The following is a 20,431-nucleotide window of genomic DNA, read 5'->3' as shown; positions in this document are numbered from 1 at the left end:
AGAAGACCTAGCACACTTTTTCAAGTTCTGAGCAATCATGATTCAGAATCTGAAAAATAGAGAACGAAGAAATAATGGGCTATATTAGCTCAGTAAGCAACATAACACCCAAAGTGGGGTCTAAGCATGCCAAATAAATAATTAGTTAAAGAGCATGATACTCACTGGAAATAAATCAATTTTCAAATAATACATATATTGCCTTTGAAGTTTATTATTATTTTCATAAATTGATACTAGAAATCCAACATCAGGCTATGGCTACGTAACCAAGTGACATGAGTCAAAAATAGAATTCGCAAAGTGCCAAATACCACTATTCTAATCATTAGTAGTTTGGTGTCAAAACCAATTTCTTAGATTGCAAGTCGATGGAGCCAATAAATAATCCCTATTGGCGGAGCCAGATCATAGCCATGCTGAGAATACATACATATATATATATATGAAATAAATTTTATAATGTCTCCAATCATATTTTTTAAATTTTATAATATAGCACATAACATATTTTTAAAAAAAAGATTTACTATTGTAACAATAAGATGCCCAACCCATTTGACAAAATATAAAACATAGATTGTATTCAAAGTTAATAAACTTATTATAACTTTACCAAAAGACAGAAAACATACTTTGAAGCATTAGGTTACTTACATCTTTTTGCTTCAAAATACTACTTTAGGTAGGTGGGTCAAGTTCACCTATTTTAATATCATTAAAACACCACCATTAATTTTATCATTATTTTAAAAACTAAGCAAAGTGAAAATTAAAATACTATTGAGAATACGACCTTATGCCCCCAAATCAAATTGGTCAAGTGGCAGTGTCTGACTGCTCGAGTCGGTTTGAGCAAGGGGAACACAACTAATCAAGATGAGCTATGATTTAAGTAATTTAATGAAGGACAAGGGTAACCAAATTCTAAGGGTACTTGATAAGGCTGGGGGTACTGGTCTGGTATGCTACCCAGGAATTGATGCGGTGCAAGGCATCCACCCTAAGGGTCAACTTGGATCCGAGCAAAGGAAGACCGAATTTTATACCAAGATACCTTAGGTTGGCTTAGAGAGAGAAAGAGAAAGAAGAGAGAGATTCTTAGTCCGGGTTCAATTAGGGATCTGGGTTTGGTCAGTCATAGTGGCATAACTCATCTCTTTATCAGGTCCATGAGCTAGAAAAGAGAAATTAACAACTAGAAAAGAAGAACAGAATTATTATATACATATATGAATTAATTATTAAATAAAGGAACTAAAATGGGAAGAAAAATGAGAATCGGAAGAAGAAGAAGAAGAAGATGGGAAGGAAGAGAGGGAAAAGAAAGAGGAGAGGAGAGGAGAGGAAAGAAGATCCGACGGCAACCGAGCCTTGGTGGTAGAAGGCCGACAGCCAGTGGTGTGGTGGCGCAGTCGTGGCAGGATGACGTGGGGTTCAGATGTGCACAAAGGGAAACAGAGGAAGGAAAAGGGAAGCATCCCAAGCTGCCCAAGGTGGCAGCAGCTCAACCTGGAGAAGCAATGGGAGGACGAGGACTCATCGGCGAGCTGCAACGGCGATGGACTTCTCGACGGCGGCGGTAACTTCCGACGAAGAGAGGTGGATCTTAGACAGGGGAAGCAGGGCAACCAAAAATTTAGAGAAAAAGAAGAGGATTCAAGGGTGGTGGAACTTGGTTGTGGCGGTATGTCGCAAGCAGAGGTAGGAAAGAAGAAGAGGGAGCTCGGTGGTTGATCAAGTGGAGAGGAAGGAGGAAATTTATAAAAGGTATGGGGGAGGCGATAGGCTCAAATCGTGTCGGCCGTTTGTTGGTTGCAATGGCCCCAAATGGTCGCCGATCATTCGCACCGGCCCGACGAGTCCGCACTGGCCACAGCTGGGGGCAACCTTATCCCAATGGCCCGGGGATCAGGCATAGGAGGAACTCATCCTTCTTTTTTGTAGTTTTCCAATTGAAGTCAGTGGGCAATGCAGACTTCAATCGGAAATGGGCCCAATTGGATCAATCCTCACATTCTCCCTCAAAGAAAATCGTTCTCGAAATTTATCATACCTTAGTTTGCAAAAGGTTTGGATATTTTTCTTTCGTCTCATCCTCCAATCCTCAAATAGCCTCACGTTCTGTATGATTACTCTATTGGATCTTGACATAGGGAATTGTGTGCCTTCTTAATACTTGCTCCTTCCTGTCAACAATATGTACCGGCTGCTCATCAAATGATAAGTCTTCTCCGAGTTGTCAAAGAGCAAACTCTACCATATGACCTGCATCTGAAACATACTTTCTTAACATGGAAACATAGAATACATCATGACCTCCAGATAGTGAAGGTAAAAGTGCCAGTCTATATGCTACAGCTCCAACTCTTTCTACAATTTCAAAAGGTCCCACATAACGCGGATTGAATTTCCCATAAATTCCAAATTGCATTATTCCTTTAGTAGAAGATACTTTCAAAATTACATGTTCTCCGACCTGAAATTCTAATTCTTGCATTCTATTGTCTGCATAACTTTTTTGTCTCCTCTGAGCTATCCAGAGGCATTCTCTGATTAGCTAGATCTTCTCTACGATTTGCTGAACAATCTCAAGACTCATAAGTCTTCTTTCACCGACATTATCCCAACAAATAGGAGATCTATATTTTCTTCTATAAAGAGCCTCATAAGGGGCATCTAAATACTTGCTCGATAATTATTATTATATGAAAACCCGACCAAGGGCAAGTGATGGTCCCAAGAACTTTTTATATCAATCGCACAAGCTCTCAACATATCTTCCAAAATTTGAATGGTCCTTTTGGACTGGCCATCGGTCTGAGAGTGAAAAGCTGTGCTGAAACTAAAAGTGGTCTCCAAAGCTTTATGCAGACTACCCCAAAAATGAGCCACAAGAGTCTCTATTGGATACAATGGATACAAGAACTTCATGCAACCTCACTATCCGCTTAATATAAAGCTACTCAAACTTTTTTAGTATCATTCCTATTTTTAATGCCAAAAAGTGAGCTGATTTTGTCAATTTCTCTATAGTTACCTATATGGCATCATAACCCTTAGGAATACGAGGTAACTTAGAGATGAAGTTCATTGTGATGTGTTCCCACTTTCATTCAGAAATTGAAAGAGAATGCAACAATCCTACCGGTCTCTGATGTTCCACTTTAACCCTCTGACAAGTCAAACATTATGCTATAAACTGTGCAATCTCTCTTCATGTTATTCCACCAAAATATATTATTCAAATTTTTATATATCTTTGTACTCACAGGATGCACTGTGTACCTGATGCTATGGGCTTCATACCCGAATTCCCGACCATCCTCATCTCCTCTCTACTCCTCTCCAAAAGATCCTCTCCAAAAGATCGAGGAAATTACCAGCGCAATGGAGAGAAGGTCAACGTGATTCGTGGTTTCACGATGGTGGTGGATGTGGCAACAAGGCAGTGGTGCAGTGGTAGAAGGAGAGAGAAAGGAAAAACAGCGGAGAAGGATTATCGGAGGACGACAAGAGTGTCGAGAAGGGTGGCGGGGAGAAGGATTGGTGGGGGTGCGGCCTCTTCGAAGTGATTGAGGGCGAAGAGGCAAGCTGAAGGGAGGATGCAGGCCAAAATGAAATCTTCATTTGAAGAGCTCATGTTGATGTCTATGGTGGCTAAGGCTATAAATAGGTCGAGTTGACCCATGACCCGACTCATTTTGGAGGACCCACGGGGTCGGGTTAGGTTCCAAAATTAAATTCGTTTTATTTTTTGAATCGGGTCTGGGTTTATGAATTCAGACCCGACCTGACCTATTTGAATTTTACACAATTTCGGGTTTCCAACCCTACGGATTAGCACTAAGTTGACTGACCGTATGCGTTCAAATTTTAACTATCCAAATAGTACTAAGTTGATTAACCGTACGCATTCAAATTTGAACTATCCAAGTTAAAGTGTGAATTAGTTAAATGGGTTGGTTAAGACTGATCATGTTGGATGCTATATATTCTTTTATGGTGAGTTTTCATATCTACTTTAGCAGCAGGAAGTGGTACTCAAAATGCCTTGGTGGCACCAACGCACTGTAAATACTGGTATCACTGGTGCCGTACCATCACTCGAAACCCTTGACATAAGGCGTCTGGTCGTCAGATAGATAAAAATCTAGAATGAAAATTAACAAGAGAATTGGACATAAGAAAGGTCTACAAGAATAAAAATATCTAATTCCATTATATTATAAACTTTTGGATCTGACTGCAGAACCAAACATATAAATTTGTAAAATCATAATTTGTTGTTTCAAAATTTAAAAATACATTACAATCCACCTATCTTTGTTCGCTTATAAAAGATGTTAACTAGCATAAGTTTTATTAATTAACTTGTTAGCTTTGAACATCATCAGCAAATCAGCAACCGAAGTATAAAAGTTCTTAGATAGCTTCTCTTAGTATCTCCAACATAGAAAAAGAGCTTTCTAGTGCTACCAAGTATGAAATTCCATATCTGCTTAGATTTCTATTCGCAAGAGTCTGGACATCGACTGTTCTCTTCGCAAGAGAGAGTGCAAACTGTGTTCAGAAAGAAAAATGAACAGTAAATTTACATCTTTTCTGGGGTAGATGAGTTTAAATCAGGAACTACTTGCATACCAATTAAGACAGAAAGTACCAACATCTCCTATTCAGACTTTTACATGTAAAGAAATATAGATTGAAGAATTTGCACAGATAGAATATTGGAGGAAATCGTCTTGATAATATTAAATAACAAACTTAGCTGTTAAATAGCCTTACAGAGAACTGAAAATAAAACTGGAAGCAATAACATAGCCCATGTTTCGTAACTGCTATAACGTGGTAGGAAGACTAAATCAACAAGTAACAAACATCCCAACAAAAAAAAGGAAAAACACATACATGGTAATAACTGACCACTTAAAACAATACACTAAACATAAATCAACAATACATAGTCACTATCAAAATACTTATCTAAAAGATTTCAGTCGAACTGTCAACTAGTATTTATAGCTAATCCTTGATTAAATCATGCAGAAATGATTCAGAGTTTCTTGAGAGTATCCAGCATGCTTTGGTGTGGCCGATACATGGCCTCTAGAGGAATAGCCTTGGGCAGAGTTAGACCTGAGCCTTCTGTCATGTCCACCTCTTCCTTTCCAGTTCTTTCCCACTCAAAGCACTGTATCAAGGCTCCTAATGCTAGGCTAACCACCCTCACTGCAAGGCCTTCACCCGGGCACCTTCTCCTTCCCATCCCAAAGGGGATCATCAACTTCCCTTCCCCTTTTCCACCCTCAAATCTTTCCGGCATGAACCTTGTAGGCTCCTCCCATACCTTGGGGTCCCTGTGAACTGAGTATGCATTGACCAGCAGCATCATTCCGTGTGGAATATGAAAGCCTCCCACACTGCACTCTTGGGATGATTCATGAGGCAGCAGGAGTGGGGTCGTTGGGTACAACCGAAGAGTTTCAGTGATGACGCACTGGAGGTATGGAAGGTTAGAAAAATCTGCCTCCTCTAGCAGGCGACCTTTTCCCACACAGGCATCTATCTCTTCCCCGGCCTTTTTCAGTGTCTGCGGGTTGTTTAGTAGGAGAGACATGGCCCATTCAACTGTATCAGATGAAGTATCTGTGCCTGCTGCTAATAAACTCTGCCAAAGAAAAGTGCTACATTGTGAATTTGAGTGACATTTTTTAGCATGAAAGTTTAGATGTAAAATAAACTGCTATATAATTGGGTCGAATTTAACTTGGCTGCAATATTAATGGACATTCGTTGTAGATAAAGAGAAACTAAAAGCCAATGTAGGTTTGGCACCTTCTTACAGTTGATATTTAGGAGATATTATAGAGTGACCAATTTCATTATTTAAGATTTATTATAAAAAATAATAGGAAGATGGATGAAAATATATCTAATAGAATTAGAGCAAATTGGATAGCATGAAAAGATATCTTTGGAATATTATATAATATGCCCATACTTTGGAAATTTAAGAAAGAAATCAATAGAATCGTGACAAGGCTTGTAATATTGTATGGCTCAAAGTATTAGGTAATAAGAAAAGTACATGAAAGGAAATTAAGTGGGGCAGAGAAGTACATGAAAGCAAATAAGAAATGAAGATATTAAGAGGCTTAATTTGTCTCGCAGAATGTGAGAAAGGAAAAGGGTTGCGGGGAAGAAAACGGAAAAATCGTAAACAACATCAAAGGTGGTCCTCGACAAAAATACTTGATAAATATATATCAGTAAATAGACCCAAGATAGTTTGTGGAGAACTAGATTGTGGAGAACTAGACAATTATAATTAGAAAAAATTACAAAGACACTTTTTCAAATTTGGTCCAATTATACTTAGACATAAAAAATTTAAAAAGTTTCAACTAGCCACCAAAATTTTATTTTTATTGCAATATAGCCAAGCTATCTATCTTGATACTCACACCATTAATGTAGTGAGAAGAAAGACAAAAATATTCTTGATTTAGAGAGATAAGATCGTGGCCTTCATGCAATCTTGAAGCACTTTATCCTCTATCATTTACCTACATGCACATATCTCAAAGTGCTCCATCCTTTATCATCCATCTCCACACAGATCTCTAAGCACTCCATCCTTCATCATCCATCTGCTTGCATAAATTTCAAAGCGCTCCATCTTCTGTCATCCATCCACTTGCATAGATCTCAAAACACTCAATGTATCATCCATTCACCTGTATAGATCTCAAAGCGCTTCATCCTCTATCATCCATCCTTTTGCACAGTTCTTAAAGCGCTATATCCTCTATCATTCATCAGCCTGCATTGATCTTAAAATGCTTCACCTCTTATCATGCATCTGTCTACATAGATCCTAAAGCACTCCATCCTCTATCATCCATTCACATGTCCAGATTTTAAAACACTATATTCTCTATCATTCATCCTCCTGCACTGATCTTAAAGTGCTTCATCCTCTATCATCCATCTGTCTGTATAGATTTCAAAGCACTCCATTTTCTATCATTTATCTACCTGCACAAATTTCAATTCATTTCATCCTCTGTCATTCATCCGTTTGCATAGATCTCAAAGCATCATGTCCTTTATCATTCATCTTCATGCATAGATTTCAAAGCATTCCATCCTCTATCATTCGTCTAATTGCATGGATCTTAAAGCAATTAGCCTTTTATCATCCATCTACTTCCAAAGATCTTAAGCGCTCTATCCATATGACTCTTCTTCCTCTTCCTTTCAATTTGCGCCCAAAACAAAAGTCTTTTGCTAAATTAGTAGGAATGACAGTTTTGAAATTTTACAAAAAAATAGTTATTAGGAGATCCCAATATGATAATATTTTATAATGGAGATAGATTGCTAGGCCACATTATAATAAATTTAAAATTTTGGTGGCTAATCAATATTTTTAATTTTTTGAAATCTAAGTATAAATGATTCAACCTGAAAAGTAGCACCATAAGTTTTCTTATAATTATAATAGATTATGATTGAAAAAAATTTAACCCACCGGCCAAATAATTAATTTGGGAAATGGCGGTGGATGTGGGATCATGTGCCACGTCAACTCATGCTAGTAAGTGGGAGCCACAGCCACCCGCGATAATGGATCCCTGCATCACACTTCTGAAGTGGAAAAACGACAAGGAACCGTTCCTTTATCCCACAATTGCAGCAAATGGTGACATCTAAATCGGACTGGACTTATTTTATAGATTTGGATCCACAGAGACCAAAATAATGGATAGATATCTGGACAAGGCAGGAAAACTTACCGCGCCAAGAGATTTGATCATCTGGTCGGTGTAGTACTCGGGATCCGTCTTCTGTAGCGATAGCAATACACCCATCATGGTCTTCTTCTCCACCCCTTCATCCTTGCTTTTGCTCCTATGCTCATCTATCAGTCTCTGCATGAACTCATCCCTTCCTTTCTGCACCGTCACCAACCTCTTGTTAACTCCCTTGTAATCAACCCACCTCAGCACCGGAAAGAAGTCGCCAAGATTTGATGCTCCGATCAAGGAGGCACCTTCCTCGACTAGCCCCCTGAAACGTCTCGCCTCCTCGGAGACCCCACCCTCCCCTTCCTCCTCCCCGTAGTACCTCTTCCCTGTGATCATCCTCATGAGCACGTTCATAAAAAGTGCGAACAGCCTTGACTTGAGCTCCACCTTCGAAAAGCCCTCCGCCGAGGAGGCCTTCCTGCAGTCTCGAAAGAGCTGTCTAACCGTGGCCTGGACCTCGTCGGCTCGGATGTCGGACAAGGATTGGAGGCGGTGGGTGGAGAGGAGCTCGACGGTGGTGATGCGGCGAAGGTTGCGCCAGTGGGGCCCATAGCTAGCGCCGCCGATGGAGGTGTAGTTGTAGCTTATCGGCTTCAAGGACGGGAGGCGAGGACGGTTGGCGAATGTGATGTCGTTCTTAGTGAGGCACTCGTCGACGGCGGAAGGGGAGGAGACGACGAGGACTAGGCGGGAGCCGAAGTGGAGGCGGAGGATGGGACCGTGGAGGTCGGAGAGCCGGGCGAGGGTGAGGTGGAGGGGTTTCTTCAATAGATGGAGGTGGCCGAGGAAGGGGAGGGAGGGAGGGCTTGGTGGGAGGTTCTTCTTCTTCTCGGAGAAGAAGAGGAGTTTGATGACGAAGAGGATGAGAAGAGAAAGGAAGAGGGAGATGTAGGAGATTGTTTCCATGGTGGAGATTACAATGGCTTGCAGTGGGTGAGGAAGAGCTCCAGCCATTGACGGGATATATGTACATACACCGGCCATATGCAATGTACAAAAAATAAATAAAAAAAAACGAGAGAGAAAGATCGGGTTACACTTGAGTGAATTTGGTTACTGTCTTAGATTTAACAAAAATCATATGATGATCTAAGTCGTTTGGTGCAATATATTATTTTTAAATTATTTGATTATCAAAAATTATATAATTGGAAGCCATCTAGTTTATGCATCGAGATTCGGTGGGGATATTGTCATGGGAGTATGGGACAATTTGTATGTGCGAACGTCAGCGCTGGTTCTAGCAAAAAAACGTTAGCGCTGACGCGTGCTGACGAGGACTCATGCGTTACCTATTTGATTGTGTAGTAGATTAATGTTGTACTTATTTCAACATAAATGGCTCTCATTGTCGAAAGTTGGATGTGGTTTTTGGTGAAGGGTTGTTAAGCTTGTTGAGGGTGTGGCACTGAACTACAGGGACTAGTTTTCTCTGTTTATTCTATGTAATTTGGTCTGATGTGTTCTTTTCGTGTGCGTGTGGGGCATCAGCCTAATTAACGGCGAAACACTGCAGAGTGGACCAGAGCACGGATAACAAATCAGATATAATAACATAAGAAAATTTTCATTCCTATTAAATATTAAAGATTAATTTTTTTTTTCAAAGTATACTTTTCAAACTGGTACTAGGTCCAATATTTGGTATGGCTATATAATTTAGTGGTATGGATCTGATAGAAAATTATAAATAATAGATGTCGCCCGAATACTACTATTTTAATCATTAGTAGTGCATGTCAAAATTAGCTTTTTAGATTATAAGTTGATGGGGCTAACCTATAAGCCCTATTGGCAGGGTAGATTAGATTATAGCTATGCTGAATATATAGATACAAAATTATTTTTTAAGCTACAGGATCTTTTCGAAAATAGGTTGTATGTTCAAAATAACTTATTTTCAGAAATATAAAATACAGATTTAATTCTTAAAGATAAAACATAGCTTGCTTGACCATTTAATCAAGCAAAAATAGAATTTATAAAAACTATTTATCAAACAATATAAACTATAAATTTTTAAATTTTTTTAGAGAATATGGGAAGCGTTACAGATAATCTAATCACCTCTCTGAGATTTTTCAGAACCAAACAATCCAAAAACCACGTGCACGTATCGAGTCGTTGACATACTAATATTTCTAAAAAGCCCTTGGCCTGCGGCACGGCCGTCGATCGCGTTCTGGCGAATAACGTAAGCAGGGATGCAAGTTGATAAGGACTGCTTATCTATTTGATTTTTATTACCGTGGACTGGGATAAGCATGTTCAAGCCGGGGGAAGAGTCATAGCAGCTTTTTAATTTCTGTCCTACGTTCAGATTGCTAAATTGCTTCTTTTTTTGATAAGAGCTAAATTGCTTTCAATGCAAGTGCAGACTTGTTTAGAATTCTCATCGCTTTCAACATAACTAGGTAAAAGGCGAACTAAAGTGATGCAATTTTTCCTCATAAATTAGTGGATGCCAGCTGGGTTGGTCGATAAAGTCAACAAATTTGGTGGTGTTTGCAAATCCCTTTTCCATTTTAAAGAACCAAAAATAACAAAGCAATTTGGATGGTGACTGCAAAACCCATTTTCCATTTAAGGAAAAAAAATAAAAATAAATTTGAGTGGTCTAGATGCGCACCGGACTAGTTGACCGTGCGCTTGCAACACCTCGAATTTTAATTTTTATAATGCAAACGCACAACTTGCGGGGATCATGTTTCCTTAATTTCTTGATTTTTGTAATGCAATCAACCTGATGCATAATTTATCTTTTTTCTTCTTCTTTTGCACGTCTTTAATGTAATTTTTGTGCCGGATAGGCTACCATATATATATATATATATATATATATATATATATATATATATATATATATATATATATATATATAGAGGTTTAAAATATAATAAAAATTATTTAATTGGTCAACTATATGTATACACGTATGCATTACAAATGGTCACAGTATTTGGGCATAAAGCCACTTCAACACATATTCCAGCATAGAGTTTGGCTCCTTCATAGAGTACATGGAGAGCCTAGTTATTCATCCCCTTATGCATGCAAGTATTAAAAATCAAAGATGGATGATTGAACAAAAAAAAGAAACCACTTGTAGCATGTATTTTAACTTTTCAACCACTTTGACAACATTAACTTCTAGTATTAAGTTATGGTTTATAATACTTATTCAAAACTTATTTATATTATAAAATATATTTATTTTAAATATATTATAATTTTTTTAATAATTTATTATTTCCACATCAAATTCATTCATTTTCTTTTTAATAGAAAATAAAAATAAATTAATTTATTTTATTCTTTATAATATTTTTAAAACCTTTCCATTTAAAATATTTTAGAAAATCAATAATTTTAATATATTTCTGCAATCGTATATGTATTTTTTTAAGTCCTTTAAAGGTAGATAATGCAGGATTCTTTTTCTTAATGTTGTAATTAAAAAGTAACGGTATTTGATATAGAATATTTTAATACTTTCTGTTATATATTTTTATATATTTTTTAAAACTTTTTATATATTTTTAGTACAAATGAGGTTGGATTAGTAATCCATATTCTTGGTTAAATCGGTTTCCATGCAACTTTTTGCTAACTATGACCTAGACCATTATTGGTTTTGGGGTGCTGCATGCAATATTGATAGTGAATTTTGTATTTTTTTTGGTACAACGGTGGCTTACACACAATGGGTGTGAATGCGGCTAACAAGATCAAAAAATAAAAGATTATACAAAGGCTCATGCAATTACACATGGTTCGTCTAGATAAAATTTTTGGAGTGGTGAGTTGCAAAGGAGGCAACTCAATCTGTTGCACCGTTTGCCTCTATGTATACATGTATAGCCTGATGAAAGCCACACTCTTCCAATAGTCTACGGATGTCATGGGGCAGCGGCCTCTCCCCAACAGCGCATCTCCGAGCCCAAACCCACTCGATCACTATGGTCGAGTTCCCCTTGAGGAGGATGCAATGCCCAGCACCAGCCTCACATAGGCAATGCCCTCCTATGCATATCTAAGCTTGGTGCAAACAACAGACCTGTCGAAGATCCGCCGACCCTCCGTCGCCACCAGTTGTGATATCTGATAACGAATTCCATGCCTCTATAACTTCCTCTCTTACCCATGCTGCCATCGAAGTTCACCTTGAGAAAGTTAAGGGTGGGGGCACCTAGAAAACAAATACACTCCTGGACGTTGCAAGAGCATAATGAGGGCTCCAAATTTCTCTAGCCAACCCAATAAGCGATGCCTCAATAGTGCCGAGAATCTTCGCTGCATACAGTAGAGCTCTGTCCGTCACCACCCTTAGATGAGAGCTACCATCCTCGAAGATTCGTGCATTTCAATCTAACCAACAGGTCAGGTAGGCAGCATGCGTCCCCTCTCCTTAAGCTCGGGTCCCCGCACTAAGGCCTCCAGGAAGCATAGGAAGTCCTCAATGGACGTCCATCGCTGTCGCGGATATTTGATGAGAACATGGTAGATAGACTCCTCCACCTCTGGACAGACCGCACAAGTTGAAGGGATCCTCACTACCCACCACACCAGCACACCACTGGTAAGTAAACACCCCCAAGCCACCTTTCAGAAGAACAGGGCTACACAAGGATGCTCCTAACAGGGCAGCATGCCTCTGATAGTGAATTTTGTATTGAGAACTAATTTTGTCTAATGGTTAAACTATTTTGATTTATATAATGTGTTCATTAAAAGAATTAGAACAAATCAAGTTAAAAATAACTTATCTAACCAATCAAAAAATTTTAGATAAAAATATAATATATAAACAATTTTATTAGATTTACTCTCCCTCTCATACCCAATAACAATTAAAGTTTATTTTTTTATAAGAGTAGGTAAAAGATATTATATACACTTATATTAATAAATTATTTGTAATATACTTTTAGTCAATTAATAATCACTAACTTATATAAAACTATTATGAAATATATTAAAAATCCCAAGCTGAACCTAACCTACAATTCTCCAACTATTGATTTGACTGAACATGCAACTTGCTCAATAAATAGGCTTGGCTAAATGATGTTGAAACTAGCATCTTTAACCTATTAAAACTTGTTAAGTACAAATAGAATATATAATAGTCAATATATATAATTGAAACTTAAATTACTTCTAAATTTTTTTAAATATATATGATATCTTTTAAAAAAAATACATATTTAGTGATGAAATGTTATCATTGCAAAAAATCCTAATTAGATTGCAATGATACTAATTTATCACAAAATAACCAATAAATAGTTAACAATGAAAACTATTAGTTATACAATAATGTACAGATGGCAAATGATTTGCTGACTTCACCCTAAGAGAAATTGGCAAATCGATTAACAACTTTAACTGAAATTTTAGAAGAAAAAAATTAGGGCTTGAAACCAAGGATCATGAATGCGACCCTCTGCTTGAGCCTCGACAGAGAAGATAAGGCTACTATAAAGCAGTGTCTGGTGCAGACACGATGAGATCAGTACAAAACAATCGCTTGGCCATTGGGGTTGCTCCTAACTAACGATCTGCCGACATTGCCCCTCTCGTTAAACTTTTTTCTTGTTGAGTTCATCTCTTTCAAAAATCCCTCTATTTACTCTCCTATACCTCCCTGCGATCGATCATCATCAAGCCCCCGACTCCTTCCCCCTTCATCTTCCTCCTCTAAGGTGGTTGTAGAGCCCTCGCACCGTCCGCTGCCACCCAAAAGACACCTAATTTTTTGCCTCCTCTATTTTGAGCTCCACCCACTCTTCTTTGAAGTTGCTGCCTCTGACCATGTTTCCCCAGCCTCTCCCAGTGCCAGTGAGACTTTCAACCCTCCTCTTCTTTAAGCTGAGCCCTATTTGCTCTAATTTGTAGCCAACTCAAGATCCTATTCGGCCCTATTCTCTAATGCTCACCACCGTGACAAGCCATCATCGCCACCATCGTCGCGTCTTTGTCCTTATTACCATGCCTCGCCAGACCACCATCAAACCCTTAGCACCTCCTCTTTCCTTGTTTTGTCTTTTCCCTTCGTGTTCTTCTTCTTATTTTCTCTCTTTTTCTTCCTATTTTCTTCTTTTCTTCTTTTTTTTTTTGGTCAAAACGGTATTTCATTCATATACCTCTAACGTGGATACATCCAGACATATCAAAGAAAAGAAGACAAAATAAAGCATGTGGAACACCCTCTAATCCAGACCAAAGGGCCTCCCCAGTATGCCGGACAACATAGGAGGCGACCCAGTCTGCTGCACTGTTCGCCTCTCGATAGGCATGGGCGATCTGACATGAAATCAGTTCTCGAACCAGACTGCGTATATCCCGTATCAGCGGGTGACCATCCCCATACATGTCCACACCTCGTATCCAGTCAATCACTGTCGAGCAATCACCCTCAAGAACAAGTCTGTCGGCCCCCAGGACCCGTCTCGCGACCAGAAGTCCCTCCCAAGCAGCCTGCACCTCTGCTCCCACCACCGAACAGCCAAAGATACTCCGTCCTCCAGCCGCAATGAGTGTGCCACGATGGTCCCTGATCACGAAACCCACACCCCCTGATGCACCATCCTCCGCCATACCACCATCGAAATTCACCTTAAGATAGCCAGGGGGTGGGGGTACCCAAGAAAAGACACGAAACCTGGACGCTGAAACAGCAGAGCAGGTACCCCAGATGTCCCTAGACCTCCCAAGTGGAGCCGACGTGGCCAACATAGATGTCTCCGCTGCCTGCCTCAGTGCTCTCTCCATCACAACCCGTGGGGGTAACCGCCCTCCCTCGAAGAGACGGTCGTTCCTAGCCAGCCATATATGATAGGCTAGGTACGCCACTATGGACCCTGTCTCGGCAACCCCCGGCCTCCGAGTAGCCTCACGCAAGTACCGCAGCAGATCCTCCACCGACTCCCACAAGGGAGGAAGTAGCGCCGAGGCTAATCTCCAACACTGCACTGCTATCGGGCATCGAAGCAGCACATGGCCAATAGTCTCCTCAGCATCCAGGCACATCTCACATAGGGATCCCATCCTCATCCCCCGTCTGGCCAACACACTCCTAGTTGGAAGGCAGCCCCAGGCCACCTTTCATAGAAAAAGCGCCACCCGGGGGTGCACCCTCATCCTCCATATCCATCTGCCATCAATCCGCCTCTCCGGCTCCCTACTGGTCCACTCATGGATATCCCTGGCACGCACCCTCGTCCGGCCTGTCGGAAACCATACCAATCTGTCAGGCTCCGCCCGGAACGGGATCGGTAAAGCCAAAATCCTCTCCGCCAAGTGCTCCCCAAAAGCCTCCCGAACAAACACCTCATCCCATCTCCCCTCCTCTGGGACCAGTAAGTCACTAACCCGCCGTCCCATCAGCCTACCCGTATCCACCATGGCCGGCAGTCTGCTAATCGGTAACTCGGTCACCCAGCTATCCTCAAGAACATCCACCGACATGCCATCCCCGATAGCCCACCGGATCGCCGGAAGCACTAATGAAGCCCTAGCACTGATCTCCCTCCAGATGGGGGAATGGATCCGCCCCGCCCTAACACCAACCGTCAGTGCACCGTACTTAGCCCTCATCAGGGAGGACCATATACTCTCGGGCTCCAGTATGAGACTAGCTGCCAACCGCATAACCGAATCGTGCCACCAAGGACGGCACTCCCAAACCACCATGTCTTCTTTTATTCTTCCCTATAGACTCTCTCCATGGACTTTCTCTCTCCTCCACTTGATATTCTCTCTCCTCATTTCCTAACTTGTGGACTAGATACTCATCTCCCTTGATTTCTTTCTATCACTAATAGATCAAGCCCAAGCCTCTGGTTGGATCTAGACCGAGTCTCTCTCTCTCTCTCTTCACTACTTTTTTCTCACACATTTCTCTTTTGATTGAGGGCCAACAATGTTTGTTGTTCTAGTAAGTCTCTGACTTTAGAGAAACGTCAAATCTAGGGATTGCGCCATCTATCCAAGGTAACCACTATAAATCTTATTTTGCCATTTTCTTTTGAATTTGGAAATCTCTTCCTGCACTTTGAAACTAAAGTAGGGCTTTAAGTTCTACATTCTTTTTATTAATGATTAAAAAAATAAAGTACATAGCCTCTATTTATAATATGAGATCCGTCCTAACACAATTTGGGTCAGATTTCTCTTTCTAAATCTAATAGGATTTTCTTTCCTAAAATAAATATTTCTAATAGAAATCTTCTAGAAAAAGCTAAAAATCTTGAGAAGGTGGATTCCGATTTCCACATCAACTCTGTCTTTTCTCGCTTTATCTGATTTTTCTCGAATAGAGAGCTACGTCCAGTCAAAGTCTTATCTGAAAAAAAAACTTCCCGTTTGACTGCAAACGATGAAATTTGAGCTCGATCGCTAGTAGCTTTAACTTAGTTAATATGTACAAATGATTTAAAAATTATTCATGCACATATTTAAGTAATTATTGCAAAAAATGGGATTCAAGAATCGCTAGTAGCTTTAACCTAGTTGGTGTGTCGTCCACCGTCAAAGCTTCGAGACTCTGGGATCTGAAACAACTATACCTACAATATCTTATCATCTTTGCAGGAACCGTCAAATGAAAGAACGTGGCAATATATTAATCTGAAGGAACAACCTTTATTCAGCCTTCTCCATCTTTTGCCCCAACAAAAGAGGCAACGATCGAGGTTGTACATAAATCAAAGGTGGCATTAGATACCTTTATTATTTCCCTTGACAGATCTCCCGTACAGGCACGGGCTCGAGGGAGTCGTAGTATCAAACATAAAATAAATCTACTTGGCTATACTGAATCAATCACACAAAAATGTACATCCCAACGACTCAAAGTCCTGAAAGAACGCGAACCATGGCACGGCGTGGACGATACATTCCTTCTAGTGGAACGGCCTTGGGCATGGTCAGCCCGGAACCTTCGGTCATGTCCACCTGTTCTTCTCCCACCCTCTTCCACTCAAAGCATTGGATCAAGGTCCCAAGTGTTAGGCCAACCTCTCTCATCGCCAGGCCTTCCCCCGGGCACCTCCTCCTTCCCATCCCAAACGGGATCATCAGCTTCCCTTCATCCTCGCCATCCTCAAATCTCTCAGGCTTGAACTTTGTAGGTTCCTCCCACACCTTAGGGTCCCTATGAATGTAGTGTGCATTAACCAGTAGCATGGTTCCACGTGGAACGTTGAAGCCCCCGACGACACACTCGTTTGTTGATTCATGAGGCAGGAGGAGTGGGCCAGCGGGGCAAATCCGAAGAGTTTCCCTGATGATACAGTGGAGGTATGGAAGATTAGAAACATCCGATTCTTCTAGCAGGCGCTCGTTTCCGACACGCTCATCAATCTCAGCCTGAGCCTTCTGCAATTTCTCTGGATTGTTGAGTAGGAGTGACATTGCCCATTCAATAGTACTAGATGAAGTATCTGTTCCTGCTAGGAATAAACTCTGGAGGCAGGAATGGAGTCAGTCATCACAACATTTTTACATATCGAGACAGAGAAATCAAAGTACCAAATGAAGCAAACTCTTAAGTGAACCCTCACTTCCCACCTTCAGTGGACTCTTAATTAAAATTGTCCTCTTTAGCGAGCTTTTATGTGCATATACATTTTTGTAAATGCAATTATATTTAGTACTCGAGCGTTTTTGAAGAAACAATGACTAGTAGTAAATGAAAGTGGGAAAGCATTTATCTATTATCAATTTAAAAAGAAGCTTTTACATCTATGCATGTATGTATGTATTTATGCTTCACATATGTATGTATGTATGGATGGATACATTGTAAATAGTGATTATTAAAAAATAATATATAAAAAACAATGCATACGTGCATGCATATAGCAACGAGTCTGGCTTCTATAAAAATTTTGACAATCAAAATGATCGGTAAATAACAATTTTAAGCATAGAATGAAAATCACCTTTTTCGATTATAAATAGATTTGAAAATATTTAGCCTTAAATTTGTACTACATATAGATAACTTTGTTTTTGTATAACTTCTTCAAGAATAGTGATTACGAATAGGGTAAAAGGCATGTAGACTCGCTGCTTATTCATAATGACAGCCAAAATGCTAATGAAAGGAGTAGCGTTTCAAAAACACGAGATGGTCGTGCAGAATAATCCATATTTGCAAGGATATGTATGCGAAAAATTTGTTTAAAAATTCTGTTTTTCTCTTTTTCTCTTGCGTTCATTCATAAACCTACAGCTAGAGGAAGAGAGATTTTTCTCATGCCTACTTACCGTGATAAGCCCTTTGATTGTCTGGTCGGTATAGTTCTCGGGATCCGTCTTTTGCAACGATAACAGATGAGCAATCATAGTTGTCTTTTTCTTTGTTTCTCCTCCGTCCTCCTCGCACTCCTTTCTTTCCCCATCTATCAGTTTCTGCATGAACTCACTCCTCGCGTTCTCCAACCTCACCAACTTCTTCTTCATTTGGTAATCGAACCACCTTAGCACCGGCAAGAAATCCCGTAGATTCGTCGCACCACCAAGCATAAAGGTTTCCTCCACCGTCTCCCTAAACTGCCTCGCCTCCTGCGAGACCTCCACCTCCTCAATGTAGTACCTCTTCCCAGCAATCAACATCATCATCACGTTCAGCGCCAACTCGAAAAGCCTCGACTTCAACTCCACCTTCGCAAACCCCTCCGCTCCGGCCCCACACTTTCGGAAGAGTTGGCGGGCCAGGAGTCGCACCTCCGCAGCCCTTACATCGGAGGAGGAGAGAAGGCGGTGGTTGGAGAGGACGTCGACGGTGGCGATGCGGCGGAGATTACGCCAATAGGGCCCGTAGTCAGAGGAGCCAAGATTCATGTTGCTATTCTTGATGTGCTTTGACGAGGGGAGGTGGGCGCGGTTGGCAAAAGTGACGTCGTTGGTCGTGAAGCACTCCTGGGCCACGGAGGGCGAGGAGACGACGAGGACCGGGCGGGAGCCAAAATGGAGGAGGAGAACGGAGCCATAACGATCGGCAACGCGAGCGAGGGCGCGATGGAGGGGATTCTTGAAGAGATAAAGGTGACCTATGAAGGGGAGTGACGGAGGGCTTGGAGGGAAGTTTTTCCCATTCCTGGGGAACAATAAAAGTTTGATGAAGAGGAGGAGAGCAAGGGTGAGGGAGATGTAGGACAGCGTTTCCATGGCCACGACCAACGGTTAACCGGGACCAGAAGAGTAAATGATTTTCTCGTACGAAAACCAAAGGAATTGTAATATTGTATTGGGATGATTTGAGAGGCGTGTGCACCTGATGATCATATCTATGATCCTATTCCTATATATAGCGGTATGCTTGGGAGCAAATTCCTAGGGGCCGGTCCTGGGTCACGTTGTGAAAGTTACGTCACACTCTGCATGCAAACGTCAGCACATACGCAGGCCTGCAGCAACCAGCGTGATTCTGGTGGACGATTTACTGCCAGGAAATAATAAAATATTAGCGTGACGCGGGCTCTTACGCGATGGAGTTTGGAGGCGTTGGGTCTACCTTGGCGGTCTCGAGCCCCAGACACGTCGCATGTCTTCATAACGGGCACGGGTGGTCGGGTTCTTGGCTTTGGTTCGCTGTTGTTGACCAGACGATAAGCGGTCGAAGAGGATAAGCATTAGCCTGGAAAAGCAGAATCAGAAGCTGGGTCCAGATTCCAGAAGGACCATGCACCTTATGAAGTGGAATTCCAAGTAGAATTCCGGTTCTCTCTTGCTTCCTAGATTTCGGCGCGGCTGAGGCAAGAGATGATCGCATATTTATGCACCTTATGAAGTAGCCTACTTGCATCATTATTAGGGATCATGACTTCTGTTAGAATCTAAAGAAGATTGTAATAGAAAGGAGAAGGAAAAGAGGAAGAGTAGAGACCAAGAGATAATGTGGTTCGGCTGTAGTAAGCCTACGTCCACAGTAGAAATCCTTCACACTTTTTTATTATGTTTTTAGGGCTATAGTTCTCCTCTCTCTTATAGGCAAAAGTAGGGAAAGAGGGAGAAGGAACGGCTCCCATAAATCAAGAAAACAATTCCTATTATGTTGCCAAAGTAAAAGGAAAAACAATCATATTGATTACAATCACCAAAATCACCAGACACCAAATAGGTAAATCACCAAAAATAGATCCATGCGTCACGCATCCGCCCAATCAGGGATATCGTCCAATACCCCCCCTCAAGTTGGAGCAGGTTGTTGGACAGAGGAAAATATGTCAGACATGCCTAACTTGCAGATGATATTTAAGAATCTGTCGTGACCAAGCACTTTAGTAAACACATCTGCTAGTTGACTTTTAGTAGGCGAATATGATGGTTTGATGAGACCAGCGTGTAGCTTTTCATGGACAAAATGACAGTCCAATTCGATATGTTTCGTTCTTTCATGGAAAACTGGGTTGGAAGCGATATGCAATGCAGATTGATTATCGCAATGAATAGTGATAGGCTCATGATGAGGAATCCGAAGATATGTGAGGAGGGACTTAAGCCAAGTGAACTCACAACAAAGAAGAGCCATAGAGAGGTATTCAGCTTCACAGGAGGATCTGGCAACTGTTGTTTGTTTCTTTGTTTTCCATGAAAGTGGTGTGGAA

The 20,431-nt window shown here is 40.8% G+C and overlaps 3 protein-coding genes across 3 annotated transcripts; all 3 read right to left on the bottom strand.

The window, feature by feature from the left end:
* Positions 1–4,730: 4,730 nt before the first annotated feature.
* LOC103700912 (cytochrome P450 81Q32-like) lies at positions 4,731–8,851 on the bottom strand. Its single transcript, XM_039114440.3, has 2 exons — positions 7,803–8,851; positions 4,731–5,671 (listed from the first exon to the last, which is right to left on the bottom strand). The coding sequence occupies exons 1-2, from the start codon at positions 8,796–8,798 to the stop codon at positions 5,057–5,059; spliced, it is 1,611 nt and encodes a 536-aa protein (XP_038970368.2). The 5' UTR covers positions 8,799–8,851; the 3' UTR covers positions 4,731–5,056.
* A 5,101-nt stretch (positions 8,852–13,952) lies between these two features.
* Positions 13,953–14,414, bottom strand: LOC148715008 (uncharacterized). The gene has a single exon (XM_088712626.1). The coding sequence runs from the start codon at positions 14,412–14,414 to the stop codon at positions 13,953–13,955; it is 462 nt and encodes a 153-aa protein (XP_088568752.1).
* Positions 14,415–16,420: 2,006 nt separating this feature from the next.
* LOC103700831 (cytochrome P450 81Q32-like) lies at positions 16,421–19,112 on the bottom strand. The gene is made up of 2 exons (XM_008782709.6): positions 18,090–19,112; positions 16,421–17,282 (listed from the first exon to the last, which is right to left on the bottom strand). Exons 1-2 carry the CDS (start codon positions 18,990–18,992, stop codon positions 16,668–16,670), a joined length of 1,518 nt encoding a protein of 505 aa, XP_008780931.3. The 5' UTR covers positions 18,993–19,112; the 3' UTR covers positions 16,421–16,667.
* Positions 19,113–20,431: the final 1,319 nt, after the last annotated feature.

This window comes from Phoenix dactylifera, chromosome 1, assembly GCF_051530095.1.
Source record: "Phoenix dactylifera cultivar Ajwa chromosome 1, Ajwa_hap1_PhDact_Kaust_v1.1, whole genome shotgun sequence".
NCBI lineage: Eukaryota > Viridiplantae > Streptophyta > Magnoliopsida > Arecales > Arecaceae > Phoenix > Phoenix dactylifera.
The sequence above is the reverse complement of the archived record's forward strand: the minus strand, read 5'-3'. Positions and strand labels throughout refer to the sequence as shown.

Coding starts and splice junctions, on each gene's coding strand:
- LOC148715008 (XM_088712626.1), bottom strand. CDS start 14,414: ATGGCGGAGGATGGTGCATCAGGGGGTGTGGGTTTCGTGATCAGGGAC.
- LOC103700912 (XM_039114440.3), bottom strand. CDS start 8,798: ATGGCCGGTGTATGTACATATATCCCGTCAATGGCTGGAGCTCTTCCT. Junction 5,672..7,802: donor TGATCAAATCTCTTGGCGCG/GTAAGTTTTCCT, acceptor TTTCTTTGGCAG/AGTTTATTAGCAGCAGGCAC.
- LOC103700831 (XM_008782709.6), bottom strand. CDS start 18,992: ATGGAAACGCTGTCCTACATCTCCCTCACCCTTGCTCTCCTCCTCTTC. Junction 17,283..18,089: donor CAATCAAAGGGCTTATCACG/GTAAGTAGGCAT, acceptor TCCTGCCTCCAG/AGTTTATTCCTAGCAGGAAC.